Below are 14,908 nucleotides of genomic sequence, written 5' to 3'. Positions count from 1 at the left end.
TAGTGAAAGAAAAACGAATAAGCACAACAGGAGAGGGGGGGGGGGGAGGGGGGGGGGGGGGGAGAAGAGAGTACCGACTCAACAGGATAAGAACAGACATAACAAATACACATGTATTAAATGCATTTTTAAAATCTTTGGCTTTCTTTAATATATTTCTGAACATATTCAAAAATCTTTATGTTATCTTTTAACCCAAGAATCTCATCACCATTCAGCAATAACTTTAATGATATTGAAACTTGTAGTTGCATTGCATTTATTGACTCTAAAAGAGCAATTCTTTGTACTGAGTACTGAACACATTCAAAGAAAAAATGATAAGCATTTTCAGCAGGGTGACCACACAAATCACAAGTAGCATCATCTCGTAGAAATTGACTATGTAAGTCAAAATTTAGATTACTAGCATTATTTCTCAATTGGCAATGTCAGATGTTTGCATTGCGTTTACCATGATTAAACAGTTTATTTGGTTTAATGTAGTACATATTTTTTATAGCAGTTTTAAATTATGTTAGAGTAGGAAGGTTTCTAATATGGGCAGGTAGGTCATTCCATAGTTTAACTGTTGAAGGTACAAAGCTATTCATATATGATGAGGTCCTAACTTGAGGAAGAATAAATTTAAGATTATTATGACCCTGCATGAAATGCGGGAAGCCCTCTAGTAATCACATTGTCCGTTCGTCCGTCAACACTTTCTTTGTAAAACGATAACTCAAACAGTTTTTATCGTACAGTTTTCAAATTTTGTACAGAAATAATGTACAATAAGAGGAAGAAGCCTATATATTTTGGGGTCATTTCACTTTGTCTGTCTGTCTGTATGGCATGATCTTTGTTATTATGAACACTTTCTTTGTGACACAATAACTCAAACAGTTTTCATTGTACAGTTTTCAAATTTTGTACCGAAATACTTTACAATAAGAGGAAGATACCTATAGATTTTGGAGTCATGTCACTTTGTCTGTCTGTTTGAATGTCATAATCTTTCTTATTATGACCGTATTTATTTACCACTGTCTAAGGGAGATAATTCAATTTGAATTATGATATGCATTGTATTGATATATAGAAAATTTACAAGAAATAACTCTACAACATTGTGTATGTGGTTTTTTTTTAATGTGATATAAAAAATGCTTGATGTTACATGTATATTGAATTAAAACACGTCGTTCCCAGTCAACAACTTTCGATCGGGATCGGAATTCGAAATAAAATTTCTTATATCCGGTTGCAAAGTGAAACTGCTTCATGCTTCAAGTTATTGAATTATGTAGTAATTGCATGTTACACATTAGAGAACTGTTCCTTTTAATAAAGAAAGTCACAAAATAGATACAAAATGAGTGTACCTTATTCACTACTGTTACCGAGCTTTCGTCGGCGAAAATCTCGAAATGGCGTGTTTCACTGCATTTGTTCACGCTGAGGTCCACATTTTCTACGTGAGTATTTTGATATTTGCTTATAAATTTTTTGCGCATACATGGTATCTCTCGGCTAGGAATAATGGAAACTTTCTCACCTATGTAAGTAAGTAATTTATTTCCAATTTTGGGCCCAGAGGGCATAAAAAAATACAAAGTTCATATACATAAATCATAAAAGAGTGATTATCCAAAAGATAGATGAAAAATAAAATTTACAAGTTCATGTAAAGACATATTAATCTCTATTTTTAAAAATGTAGAACACTTTTATCAAATGGCAATGTGTTTGAAAACGCTTAGAGTCCCGATGTCAGAATTTCCTTTTCCAAGACATCAATATTTCAAATTCATAATCCTTTTCGAATAGTATGTACCATATTTTGTACCAGTTATCCATTTTGAATCCCCTATTACAATGGGATTTTGTTGCACTCTGTTGTATTTGAGTGGATGAGTGTGTGTCAAACAAAAGTAATTTAAATTGCATAAGTCTCTCAAAAATATGCTTCATGATTTCTTTTTCACAAATTGGCATTCCAATGTATCTTTATATATTATTAATTCGAACATATATACCAGCCCCAAACATTGCTATATCAAATACAGATGTCACTTTCCTCTAATAACCCTCAGCGGGGCCCTTGCTGACCGTGTCAGTTTTCTAGTCATGACACAATATGGTTTTGTTGAACAGACAACAATGTGAACATAATATCGTATTACCATATGTAGTATGAACATCGTTTTATCATTGTATGAACATGGTATTACGTGTACCATCTTGTATAAACATCGTATCAACATATGTATCATGTACATCGTATAAAGTACCGCTTTCTGGATGTAAAATAAATAAACAAAGTGAAATTTCACGAAGGAAGAATTCATTTGGCACCAAATGTAAATTATCAATTATCACAGTTTATCATCGTCTTCTTGTTTTGAAATCCTATAACACAGCATACCAGACGCTGATCAATGCTGTCACGTACAAAACAATGTCCAAGGAACTGACACTGGGAGAACCTGTAAAATAAAATAACGCATCAACACTGATTGAAGATTACATAACAGATCATCAAAACTCTTATTTCAAATATGAACGTACCGTTGTGTAGTCCCTGGCTAAGTTCAGGTCCAGATGTCGTGATCGTGGTCTTTGACCGACTTTGTATCTCTTGAAAATACATCATCATTATTATGATTTAAATTTAATCTGATCATAAGATATATTCTTATAAGCCAGCTCCGACAAAAATGTCTAGTTAGGATTTCATGCGCATACCTAATGAAGGAGTCGTAGATTCATATCCAAGAGTAGGATTGATAGGCCTCAGAGAAGTCTTTACGTGTAGGAAAGGGTTAGTTGTTAGTCTACCGGTTTTACCATTAGATGTGGAAGATTCGGGTTGTGTGTCGAAACTGACAACGGGAAGTTCACTTTCTTCATCAGATATTTCCAGAATAATCTCGTCTGTGCTTTTTCGTCCGACCAATGCTGGGTTACCTGTCGCTGGGGATTTAGTGGGAAACACAATCGTGTTACCCATCGCATTACTGATTTCATCTGATGGTACAGTTGCTGTGGATGCAGACGTCACAGTTGATGACAAATATACGCCATTTGCAGTGCTTACACCTTTCACATCGTCGATATTTTTGTTGACAAGAATAGATGACGTCATATCGGATGTTGCATTTCCACTTTCTACTATTTTTGAAATGAGGATCGGGTTTTCTGTTGGTGTTTCTTTTCTTCTATAACCGTCTTCCACTTGTATGATTATAGAATGTTACATTTAATGAAAAGAACATTACTTCAAGGGAAGATTGTTAAATGTTTTTAGAGAACATACATTATTCAACAAACACAGATGTTGAAATCATTACAAATTCACCATTCATTAATAAATAAAACAATCCTGAGATACTGAAATAACAGAGAGGTTTCATGCCAATAAATGCTATAAAAGTATGGACAATACTAAAATATAGTATTTAATTGATTGGGGTTTTTTTTTACGTCCCGTCGTGAATTTTTCACTCATATTGAGACTGTAGCTGAAGTAGCACACATTTAGACCTACGCTTAGCGCTCAGGGCCGTAGCAGTGAGGGATCTTTAACATGCCAACGCCTGTCGCTACACGGGACCTCAGTTTTAAGGTCATATCCGAAAGACCCGTGATTCTCACTTCTAAATGCCGAGCGTTTGGTGAAGGAGCAATCACTATACCTAGATTTACGTCTTACACATGTAGGTTTGACGCGGCCATGGCACGAGCGGGGCTCAAACTCACGACTTCCCAGTTACAAAGTGAACGCTCTACCACTGAGCTACCGCAACTGGTAATTAATACTCGAATAAATTAATGAAGTTGTAATTGTTATACCACAGGAGTCCCAAGCAGCTATCAAGTTTTCTTTCAGATCTTTTTGTAAATTCACTGAAGATATCTCATCCGGAACCATGCCTTTTCTTTTCAGACACCGTACACTATCACACAAATCACTGCAATTGCATGCAAAAGTATAATGTTTAGTTACACATCTTTATTTATAGGAAAATAGTCATATACACAGATGGAAAATCTATAAGTAAGAATTAACAACTTTTGCCAATAAACCTCGAAACGCTTGCTCCAGAGTTACTGCTTGCACCTTTAATATTGTTTCATATGTGAGGTGAAGTCCGTTAGCTTTATAATTGAATCTTACTTGATTAGTAAATATCGTAATGTTAATGAAAAACCTACTTTCGTTTTCGATAAACTACCCTGAAATAGCAAAAACAAAAGTGAAGTGGCGGATCTAAGTCAGTTTTTCCCCAATGATAACAATAAATATAACATAACTAATGCACGCAATGGTTAAAAGATTGTTCTTAAATTCATTTGAATTAAAGATATCGTTCATTCAATTCATGTGCGCAACAATTCAAACACGCATTAAGGAAGTCCTTCCTCTCTGCGATAAATGAATATTGCATGTATTTAATTGTTTTCCTGCGCTTGCGCGGGGTTTCATCTAGTATATCTTTAGCGGTTTTTGGAATGTACCAAATATCTAATGAAAATGTGAAGATTACGAACGGTGATCAATCTCATAATTCCTACAAAGAATACAAATTCAAGAGTACGGGAAACACGGATTCCTGTGCATACCTGATGATCAGGTGCCTAAGAGGAATAAGCATCCCCTGTTGACGGGTCACATCCGCCGTGAGCCCGATATCTTGATCAGATAAGTGAAGTAATCCGTCCTCAAAATTGATATGCAACGGATGACCTAACAATTGACATGAAACAGCATTCGTCCTAATGACGGGTTGTATATATCAAACATCGTTACCTGACTGTACCATACAGCAGCCCTAACGGCGCTACAGAGGTCAGACATTCTCCAAATTCAAGTCCGGTACTGATATCTGAAACAGCAGACGACATCTTATTTTTGAAATGCAATCAAGGTACATTTGGTGATTGAATGTTATGAAGAAAAAACTATGAAGAAGTAAAGAACAATCTTTAGCTCGTCAAGAAAAGTAATGAATTAAAGTTTTAATGATTTAGGTAGAATGTTGTGATGATCAGACAAAATGCACTTCTGAGAGACTCTTTTTCGAATTTAAAATGTTATTTGAAAAACACTTTAACCACTATTTCTATGGTGTATAGATAGATTGGAACAACTTACCTTTGGTATTCGAGGTTCATGAAGAAAAACGCGATTGATTTAGTGTCGGACTACTCATTTTGCAGATTGGTTATTGGTGTGAAATAAAATTGATAATAACTGTAAGAAAGTGCCACAAAAAGCTCACAAACATATGATGGGAGAATTATACGTAGTAATTGATTATAATCGTGAAAGACGGAAACAGGAAAGAGCCAGTAAAACCACCGTACAGAAATACAATTAATGTTAATAGGTGCACACAATGCAGTTAGACAATTCATTTAAAAGGAAAGGAGATATACTTTGAAAGCTTTGAAGAGGTTAAGAAAGCTGCAAGAAGAGGCATTTAAAACACATAGTTAAAATAACATACACATATACGATCAAATAAACAATTCTTTTATGTATCTCTCTATATATATGACCTGTTTAGGTTTCGTTTAGCTAATCATTTCACTGTGTCATTTCAATTCTTTAAAAAACATTTGATGGTTATTGAAAACCAATGACCACAAAGAAAAAAAAAAGTACAAAGGGACAGAAAACGAATTTTGACTTGTTGACGCGTTTAACATTGTTCATTTACTCTTACGATTTCGAGAGATAGACACCTTAACATGGACAGCAGTGATAGCGAAAGTAAGAGCGTCACCCACTGCCCAGTGTGCTTGGAAAGTTTTACTCATCCGAAGTACCTCCCTTGTTTGCATACAGTGTGTGAACAATGTATAGATATCTACGTGAATTCAATGCAAAAGGCGTTCCGCCGCAATCCTCAACACTCGGGGTCAGAAAGTGGTTTCAACTGTCCAGTTTGTAAAATGTTTGTGCCATGTTCCGACAAAGACCCAAAAGTATGGGCAAGAAATTTACCAGATAACACAATGATCAATAATTTAATAGAAAAGCATAAGATAAAGAAGAAATCTGAGACTTGCGACGGATGTAAATCTCGGGGAGATGTCATCAAGGCCGAATCGTGGTGTAGCGAATGCCAGGAAGCATTATGTAACACTTGTTCAAATTACCACAAGACAAACAAATCTTTGAAACATCATCGCATGTTCAACGTTAAGGACCTCGAAGAAGAACCAATACTATTTCGTTTCACAGATGAGGAATTTTGTGCCCATCACCAAGATAAACGTGTAGAGATGTTGTGTAAGTATCACGAGGCTTTATGTTGTATCATATGTGTCACATCGAGTCACAAACAATGTGATTCCGTACTTTCCATTGAGGAAATGGCCCATGGAATCCGCGAGAGCGGCGAAATAGCACACCTTGGCAACCAACTGAAACATGCCAACTGTGAAATTCAAGAAATTATCCGTGATCGGAAGGAAAATATCAGCGATTTTACTCAACAGCATCAACGTATGGAGAACGATATTTCAAAATTAAGACAAGATATCAATCGGCATCTTGATGAGTTGGAGCAGCGTTGCAAAAAGAACATGAACGTTATTTATAATGAAAATCTCGCTGATATGAACGCACAGGTGGAACAGTTACAAAATCGCGAAAAAGCAATTACCAATTGCCAGAAGGTATTACAAACGTGCGTGAAACATGGGACGGACTATAAACTGTTTTTGGAAATGAACAAATTGAAACGCCAGATTCGGGAACATGAAGATCATTTACAAAGACAGAAAAATTCTACAAAACGTATTGAGTTCAGCTTTAGTCTGAGCTCCCCCGCAACCAATTTCAGGCATTATTTGACGACAATTGCTGACATCACGGTCAAAACATCGCCTTATCCTAACATCGAAACGCCCTATACGACGTATGTTACGTCCACCCCACGTGCGTCACGTCGTTCATCTCCCATGACGTCATTCCAGTCTATTGACCTTGACATATCATCAAGCAGCAGAAGAATCGAACTTAACGAAAGTTACTCGGACCGAAACGAATCCAGAAGATCAAGTCTAGAATCAGAACTTCTGCAGTTGTCTCTCTCAGCAAGTGATCTCATCGGGGTCAAAGAGGCGGATCTATCGAAAACAATATATGTCAACAAGCTAAAGATCATCGATGCAACGTTTTTACCAGATGGAAGAATTATGTTGATTGCCAGTAACGACCAGAATTGGCGCTTGTATGTTTACACAAGTAAAGGTTCACTGGAAAAGGAGATACGCTTAAGATGCCAGCCAGGCGGAATAGCCGTGCTCTCCGAGCTGGAATCAGCAGTTACTTTCCCGGCGGAGCAAATTATTCAATTCATAGACAACAAAGACTTTTCTATGGCCAAAGATATGAAAATTCGGGGGCATTGCCGTCAAATATGCAATACAAACAACAAGATGGTCATCGTTTGTGAAACAGAAGTAAAATTGTTTAATGGAACGTCCGTCCGCACAATTCCTATCTCAGGTGTTGAAATACTTTGTATTTGTTTATCAGCCAAAGACAGATTATACTACACAGTGCAGAGTGACAGTTCTCTTCACTGCCTATCAACAACTGGTCACGAACTCTTTAAATATAGTCACGGAGATCTGGTTTGCCCTTATGGTGTGGCACTGGGTCGCGGCGATCGCCTCGTTTACGTTGCCGGGTATAAATCTCAAAATGTTCATCAAATTACACCTGATGGCCATCTGTTGACCATTATTGTCACACGTGGTGACGTCATGTCAGGGCCTCAGCTGCTTGCCATCAATCAAAATCGGGAAGAATTTTTACAAGTCTGGGAGCAAATGTATGGGAACTTCATCTATATATATGATATGCCAAAAAACGAAACTACACCTTGAAATTCACACCCACAACGGCAATGGAAAAATGTGCACTTATGCGTTTCAATGAACTGATAATTGATCAGCACAATCACCTACTCAGGGCTATTGATCTTTCTATTGATTTAGGACAAAAGAAGAATGAATGAAATCAAATTAACCGGGAAACTAGCGGGGTTATCAATAAATAGTATCTACTCTGTTGTTTTCATGCTTGTTCAGTTTATCAGCTAAATCACACCTGACATTCTATACACTCGTTTTCTGTCCCTTTTTCTTTAAAAAGACGAACTGTAAGTGAATCTGTTATAATCCTTTGACCGAACTCGATCTTCATAAATCTTACCCTTAGTGCTGGATGACATTATTATTGCGGAATGTATTGTCGAAACGACTGTTGTTATCAGGTCTTTTACGGTTAAATATTCGTCTGGCTCTGAATCCAATGTTGTTTCCTGCTCCAATGAAGCGGTAGATGTCTGGACAGGTGTGGGAGTCGTAGTAGATGTTCTGACAGGCATGGGTAGGGGGCATATGCTCATATATTCCGTATACTTCCTCGCGAAATAAGGTGCCATCATATGAATCTGAGGACAGGATTTACTGGTTGACAAACACAGCTCCAAGTCTTGATATGTTCTGTGCAAAGAAGAAAAAAAAATTCTTGTAACCAAGACTTATAAAATTGAAATACCATCGAAAATCTTTATATGCCTTGTAGATTAGTACATGATACATGGATTACAGTATCCAGCACGAGTGGATCGTTTTAGCTTACAGGATTTATCATATCATATGCATGTAAATAAACAAAAGATGCATCATCACGCAGTGACCCTTTTCATAAAAGCTTACGCCCAAAATGAAACTTTGTTAAACAGTGAAATTTCTTTACAATGCATCGATTGTAAATGTAAGAGAATGAGTACAAAGGTGTATTTTAAAATGGTTGATTAAACTTTTGTATTTACTTGCAGAATTTAGACGCTTATATCTAAGTGAAACACCGAGACAAACAAAAAAAAACAAAACAAAAAAATAGTCGTAAGAATTTTACAGAAAAGAGTAACTGGACAATAGATTGAGTGAATATCCAGACACAGTACTTGCACCCGGGAGCGGCATTGTCCAGGTTATGGGTGGATGTGCACCGCTCCAACACGGCCCAAGCTGTGTCGATGTCCTCACATCCTGGAACAATTAAGTACCATTATATAGAACACGTCCGAGTAATAATTTTTTTTTTAAAAAACTCATTTACCTTACCTCATAAGGGTATATGTTAGAAGAGAAATCGTGGTTGTTTTTTTAAAGAAACAAATTTTTGTAATAGTAATTCAGCGTTGACAATGACTTCTCTCACCAGAGTTACATATATAGTTGAACACGTGGAGCGTATTCTGGTCAAAATCCAGCAAGTACAATTTTTCTCCAAATGAACAATTTGTGTCCCCTGCCAACGCCTGGTCTTTACAGTTGACACTTCGCTTGTAAGAGCTGTGGAAAAACAAAAGTGAAGCTTGAGAAATGATGAGAATTATTTGGATATAGTTCTGTTTGACGCATGATAGATAAGATAAATACGGTGGCGGTGTTTTCAAATGTTATACAGGTTATTTGATAAAGTTAAGTTACAACTTTTGCAATTTCAAAATTGTGTTAATTAAGAATGCTGAACGAACTCGCAGAAATCTTGAAATTTCCTGTTAATGTATGCAGGGTAGTCCACGAGTCCGGAGCACGCTTGAATTTCCTTTGTCACTGGACATACTGCAAAGAAGAATACAGGGTACAGTTCATAACCATGGTTTTGCTAACTTTATCCTATTTTAATTTTTAAAAAAAAGAAAACTCTCACGTTCGGAACACTTCTGTTGGAACTTTCTCTGCAAGTCTTGCAACCTATAATATTCATCTTCATTCCCGCCCCATTTACACGAAATGGTGGCATTTGTTAAACACACAGTTCGGAATTCCTTTGTTTTCTTCCTGTTCATATAAAACTGAGTAAATGATGTATTCTTTCAAATAGAATTTAACTTAAATTATTTTAGGATCATTCTAAAATTAAAAGAATACATAGATGCTAGTTAGATGTACAGTATATAAATCACTTACAAACAGAAGTTTATTGTAAAAGAATCGTTTTTATTTGCGATTGTTTCTTCAAAATCTCGTTCTAATGATAAAGCACATCGTTCGGCCGCAGCACAATTCCACGGCTGGGCATCTGACCGAAGAAACAACACACCTTTAAATAACAAACAGAAAAACATGTCAGAAAGGTCATTTCTTGTTGAGAGTTTGAAAAGAAAATTCATATATAAACACTAAAAATAATATGGATTTTGTCAGAAAAACTTCCTCATCATAGATTAAGATTTAGAAGGAAAAAATGCGAATTCTAAACGACCAACATCAACACCTACATATCGTGGTAATTAACAAATATGCATTAAAGAAAAACGCCTCACCGAAAGCAATCAGTTGTAATGGTGTCATCCTGTAAGTCACACTCCCGAGTCTAGGACCATAAAAACAAAACCAAGTGACGGAGAGCGATGATTAATTAATTTCCGGAATGAATTGTAGTTGGAGCATCAAGCGGAAGTGAGCACTCGGTACATCTACGTTATAAAAATCATACTGTCAAGTGTGTTTAATAAGGTTTATTTCAAAAAGGATAAAATAATCAGCGCCTTAACGTATGTGTTCAATAGATATATGCAGTTTGTGCGCACTCTCTGTCATGTCTAAAAAGTTATGTATGGTTTTATCATAATTACACATGTATTGTTCGAATATGTCATGACTTCAGATGTAATTTACCACTTTGTGTTGATACATGTCATGTAGTGATTATATCGGTGATTTCATTGAATGGCTTCCTTTTGCTGTCCCCAGGGGGGCACAGTATATAATTAATTTGTCAGGTCTGCGCAGAAAACCTGCGAGGTAGGCGACATTGCTGGTGTACCGGCTTTTAAAGTCGATTTTCGATACATTTTTATAAAATGTACCAATCAAATCATGAGACAGTTAATTATAGTATAGTTGCTGATATAGCGCACTTAGAGAGAAAATTAATTACATAGTGGGGAACAATAAGGGAAAACCCTCTCGTGCTGTGTCTGCAGACCGACGTAATCCTACTGCCTATGTTATTCGCCGGCACCACAGTTTCGTATAAAAACAACTTTGGTGTTGTCTGAGGGTAAGGTAAGTTATTGTCTTACATGATAACATTTATTTAAGTACTTTTAAATAAAATCAGCAGAGAAAGATTTGTACAGGATAAGTATTTTCTATTGGCCCTCTTCTCAACTTGTCACGAAAGACACGTGATCATGAATTGTAGTCTGATGACCCACTCGTGTTAAAATAGACAATTATAAACTCCGACTGTATTTTCTTTTATCTTTGTATTTCATCTATCTACCGTCTTGTATTGAACTCTCAGATAAATCAAGTCCTGTATTGGATTTGTATATAAACCCAAACTCTCCTATTGAACTCTCAGATATATCCAAAGTTTTGTATAATTGCTCTTGTATATTAACCCAAACTCTCATATAAAGCTGATGTCTGTATTGCACTTTATGATGAATCCAAAGTCTTGTGTTGCTTGTATTGGACTTGTATTAAAACTCCACATGTGATGTCACACTATTGTTAAAAGCGCTGGAATGAGTCAGACAAGCACGTAGTTAGTGTTTTGCTGGTTTCAATTTTATCATTTTTTAATGTCCAGATTCTCCCTTAATACCCCTCTGACACTATTGAGCTTTTGATTTTTAACAAAATGTTTTAATAAATTCATATTAAAACCCAAAGGCATAAACTTGACTTGAACTTCAAACCTTTCGCATGGAAGTCAGTAGCTCTATCCACTGACCCATCTTGAGGACGATGACAACTGTAGGAAAAATTGAACAGTAGATGTTTTATAAGAGAAAACTCTGTACTAGTTGTTGTGTATTGTATTTGATCGACACCATACATAGACAAGATTCTAGACCTTCTATTTTTAGAACGATGTTTGTTAGTTCATTACACTACCGGGTAAGTGTTTTGCCACAACAATGTGCGTTCTAGAAATGAAGGCACAAATAAATTGTTAAATCTTTTGAATTCTTTGTAATTGATTTCTGATGATCACAGGGTTTATTCTGGTTGGTTGGTTGTGTATTGTTTAACGTCCCTTTCGATAATTTTCACTCATATGGAGACTTTGCCATTGCCGCGAAGGGCTGCAAAATTTACGCCTATATACTCGGCGCTTACGGTCATTGAGCAGGGAAGGATCGTTATCGTACCACATCTGCTGTGACACAGAACCTGTTTTTGCGATCTCATCCGAAGGATCGCCCCATTTAGTCGCCTCTTACGACAAGCAAGGGGTACTGTTCAAAGACCTATTCTCACCCGGATGCCCATGGGATGGGTTTATTCTGACCCATAACATAGCATTACATATATGATATTTAATTGTATTTTTGTAATTCATAAAAAAATATCTATGTAATGTGAGAAAATTATGGTTGAATATTTAAAACTTGGGTGGATTTTAAGTAGGTCAATATCGTCGTATTTCTCCATTCCTTAAAAAGCAATGCACCTCTGCCTCGAAGTTCCATTATACATTTAAGAAATGAAGAGGTACACACATAAATCCAGTCTACTAATTGGTCTGGTCAGTTTCCCGATGAGCACTGTATTCAGTTCATCTTTTCTTTTTTCTTCTTTGTCGTCCTGTATACACTGCATGTTTTTATGATAGTCCTCAGTCACACAATCATCTGCTATTTACCTGAATGAGTACAGTCGAACTTGTTTGGTTTTGATCACCATACCTATCGTAGGTTTACATACGATTGCTAAAAGACTTTTTGCATGAATGTCAGGCGTGTAGCCAGAAAGAAAATGAAGTATACGCAAAGTGTGGCAAGTTGTCTAGGGGCCGCCTTGAGGCCCGCCAGTGGGTCTAGAGCAAAACCCAGGTGGGGACACAGGGGGCGAAGCCCCAAGAAGCTAATGGGTTTTTCCAATGAAATCAACTATTTAGCCTATGTGCATAGAAACAAGGTTTCTTGTCAATTTCCAAAATAAAAGGAATTCACAAAATTATATTCTAAAGTGTTTTAATTTTGCCAACCGTGTGTACTAGGATTGATTTTACATTTATTTAGTTGTTTTCGACTGGTATATAATTATATGGTAAATGTTACTGCTAACAAAGAATATCCTAATCCGTCTACTACATGCACATACTGAATATGATGTACATTAAAGTGATACATGTATATTCGAAATGATGTTAATGATTTGAAATTCAAAAAGGACTTTAAAAATCATTGAATGGACATCAAGTTGCTAATTTAATCATAAACCGGCACTATATATTGCAGTTATTTTAGACATAGGTGTATTAAGGTATTACTCTACATCGTCATAATGGCTGACTTCCTTTAAAAACATGGATGAAAAAATCGATATCAGCAATATTTGACTTTTCCTTTTCAATTTAAATACCTAGCTGAGTAGCTCAGTAGGTTAGAATACAGACTGTTGAACTGTAGGTCGCAGGTTCGAGTCCAGCAGGGGTTTTAATCCCCCCCCCCCAGATTACCTTCTACTATACTGCATTTTTTGACAAAATAAATTTGAAATTTTTCAACTTCAAAATATTGTTGTACATATCTTCCACTTTTCATCTACATCAAATTTCTCTGTTGTAGCATACATCCTTAACGACAAAGCTCTCTCTCTCTCTCTCTCTCTCTCTCTCTCTCTCTCTCTCTCTCTAATTAAAACTGCTTGATTGAGCAACACACATGTACAAGTAAGATATATATCCCTCAACATTTTACACTGTACATACAATGTCTGCTATTTCGTTCCTGTACAAATAATAATGATAGTAAGAAAGAAAAACAAACCCAGAAGCATCATTTCTAAAAAAAAAAAAAAAAAATAAAAAAAAAAAAAATAGATAAATCATTGAACATGAAGAAGCGTATTTGTTTGGGATACATGCATTTATTCTCGGCATTGAGACTTTAAAATTGCCATTGTCAACTAAAATCTTGGCATTGTAGAAGGTAAATAAATCTCTTTGTTCTGTTGGTGTAAAAGCTCCTTCATGACAAATCTATTAGGACGCTGATAAGTCCTGTACAGACTTTTTATATGACATATATATAAACAAATCAGGAAAAAAAAAACCACTTTAGAAAACATGCTTCACATACATAGGCGATGAAGGTTGGTGCAGTATAAAATTATCAACAGCTACTCTAGGGTTGTTTAACTTTACCGTAGATTCTCTCAGATCATTGCATCTTGTTTAACGTCCCTCTCATGCATATTTCACTCATATGGAGATGTCTCCAATACCGATGAAGGGCTTCAAATTAAGGCCTATGGTCGGCGCTTACGGCCATTGAGCAGTGAGGGTTCTTTAGCGTGCCACATCGTACACCTACTGTATGAAAGAAACATATTTCTATCGTTTAAATAGAGACAGTGCCTTAAAAAGTATGTATACATGTATTAACACTGCTTGTTTTAAAGTGATGTATTCTATTTTTAGAAGTGGCTGTACTCTGGGAAAGGCCGCTAAACATATTTTTCTTCGGGAATTTGGTCAATATACATCCTCGACAAAATACATGCAAACTTTGATAGAAATCTGTAGGTTTTTCAATATCAAGATGTGGTATGGGGAATTACCTTAAGGTCATCTCCGAGGACCCGCGACATTCACACTCGATGCCGAGCGTATCCGACCTTCAGCATGCGGGGCAAACGATCTAGTCAGGTTCCCGAGACCCCTCTGCATTTATTATATCAATAGTAAATGCAGAGGGGTCTCGGGAACCTGACTACAAACGATCTACCTCTAGACCACCGCGGTGGTTCCCTGATCATGAAGTATACTCGTACCATGCACGGTCACTAATATGACATGACTCTTTTACATTGTATAAAGAATAAAACTGATCATTTAATATCAAAGAGCTAAGACAACACATGGGCC

General features: G+C 36.3%; 3 protein-coding genes across 8 annotated transcripts in view; 2 read left to right on the top strand and 1 right to left on the bottom strand.

The window, feature by feature from the left end:
* Positions 1 to 1,529: 1,529 nt before the first annotated feature.
* Positions 1,530 to 10,461, bottom strand: LOC125663676 (uncharacterized). Of its 2 annotated transcripts, XM_048895998.2 has the most exons (12): positions 10,344 to 10,461; positions 9,988 to 10,120; positions 9,728 to 9,858; positions 9,552 to 9,639; positions 9,233 to 9,366; positions 8,976 to 9,060; positions 8,216 to 8,508; positions 4,793 to 4,868; positions 3,835 to 3,953; positions 2,728 to 3,216; positions 2,551 to 2,619; positions 1,530 to 2,468 (listed from the first exon to the last, which is right to left on the bottom strand). In XM_048895998.2, the coding sequence occupies exons 1-12, from the start codon at positions 10,369 to 10,371 to the stop codon at positions 2,392 to 2,394; spliced, it is 1,722 nt and encodes a 573-aa protein (XP_048751955.2). In that variant the 5' UTR covers positions 10,372 to 10,461; the 3' UTR covers positions 1,530 to 2,391. The 2 variants fall into 2 exon arrangements, with proteins under 2 accessions (XP_048751955.2, XP_048751956.1); XM_048895999.2 differs by lacking the exon at positions 2,728 to 3,216.
* LOC125663675 (tripartite motif-containing protein 5-like) lies at positions 5,281 to 8,069 on the top strand. The gene has a single exon (XM_048895997.2). The coding sequence runs from the start codon at positions 5,737 to 5,739 to the stop codon at positions 7,885 to 7,887; it is 2,151 nt and encodes a 716-aa protein (XP_048751954.1). The 5' UTR covers positions 5,281 to 5,736; the 3' UTR covers positions 7,888 to 8,069.
* Positions 10,462 to 10,607: 146 nt separating the features above from the next.
* Positions 10,608 to 14,908, top strand: part of LOC125663673 (A disintegrin and metalloproteinase with thrombospondin motifs 5-like) — a 47,834-nt gene continuing 43,533 nt past the window's right edge. For 2 of the 5 annotated variants that reach the window (XM_048895995.2, XM_056153041.1), the window contains exon 1: positions 10,613 to 11,088. The gene's annotated coding sequence lies outside the window, so the exon portion shown is untranslated. Of the gene's footprint in view, positions 11,089 to 14,908 lie in introns of all 5 variants that reach the window. The other 3 variants (XM_056153053.1, XM_056153046.1, XM_056153042.1) reach the window with 2 other exon arrangements.

Source organism: Ostrea edulis, chromosome 1 (genome assembly GCF_947568905.1).
Source record: "Ostrea edulis chromosome 1, xbOstEdul1.1, whole genome shotgun sequence".
NCBI classification, from domain to species: Eukaryota; Metazoa; Mollusca; class Bivalvia; order Ostreida; family Ostreidae; genus Ostrea; species Ostrea edulis.
Note: the sequence above shows the minus strand (reverse complement) of the source record. Positions and strands in the feature narration are given on the sequence as shown.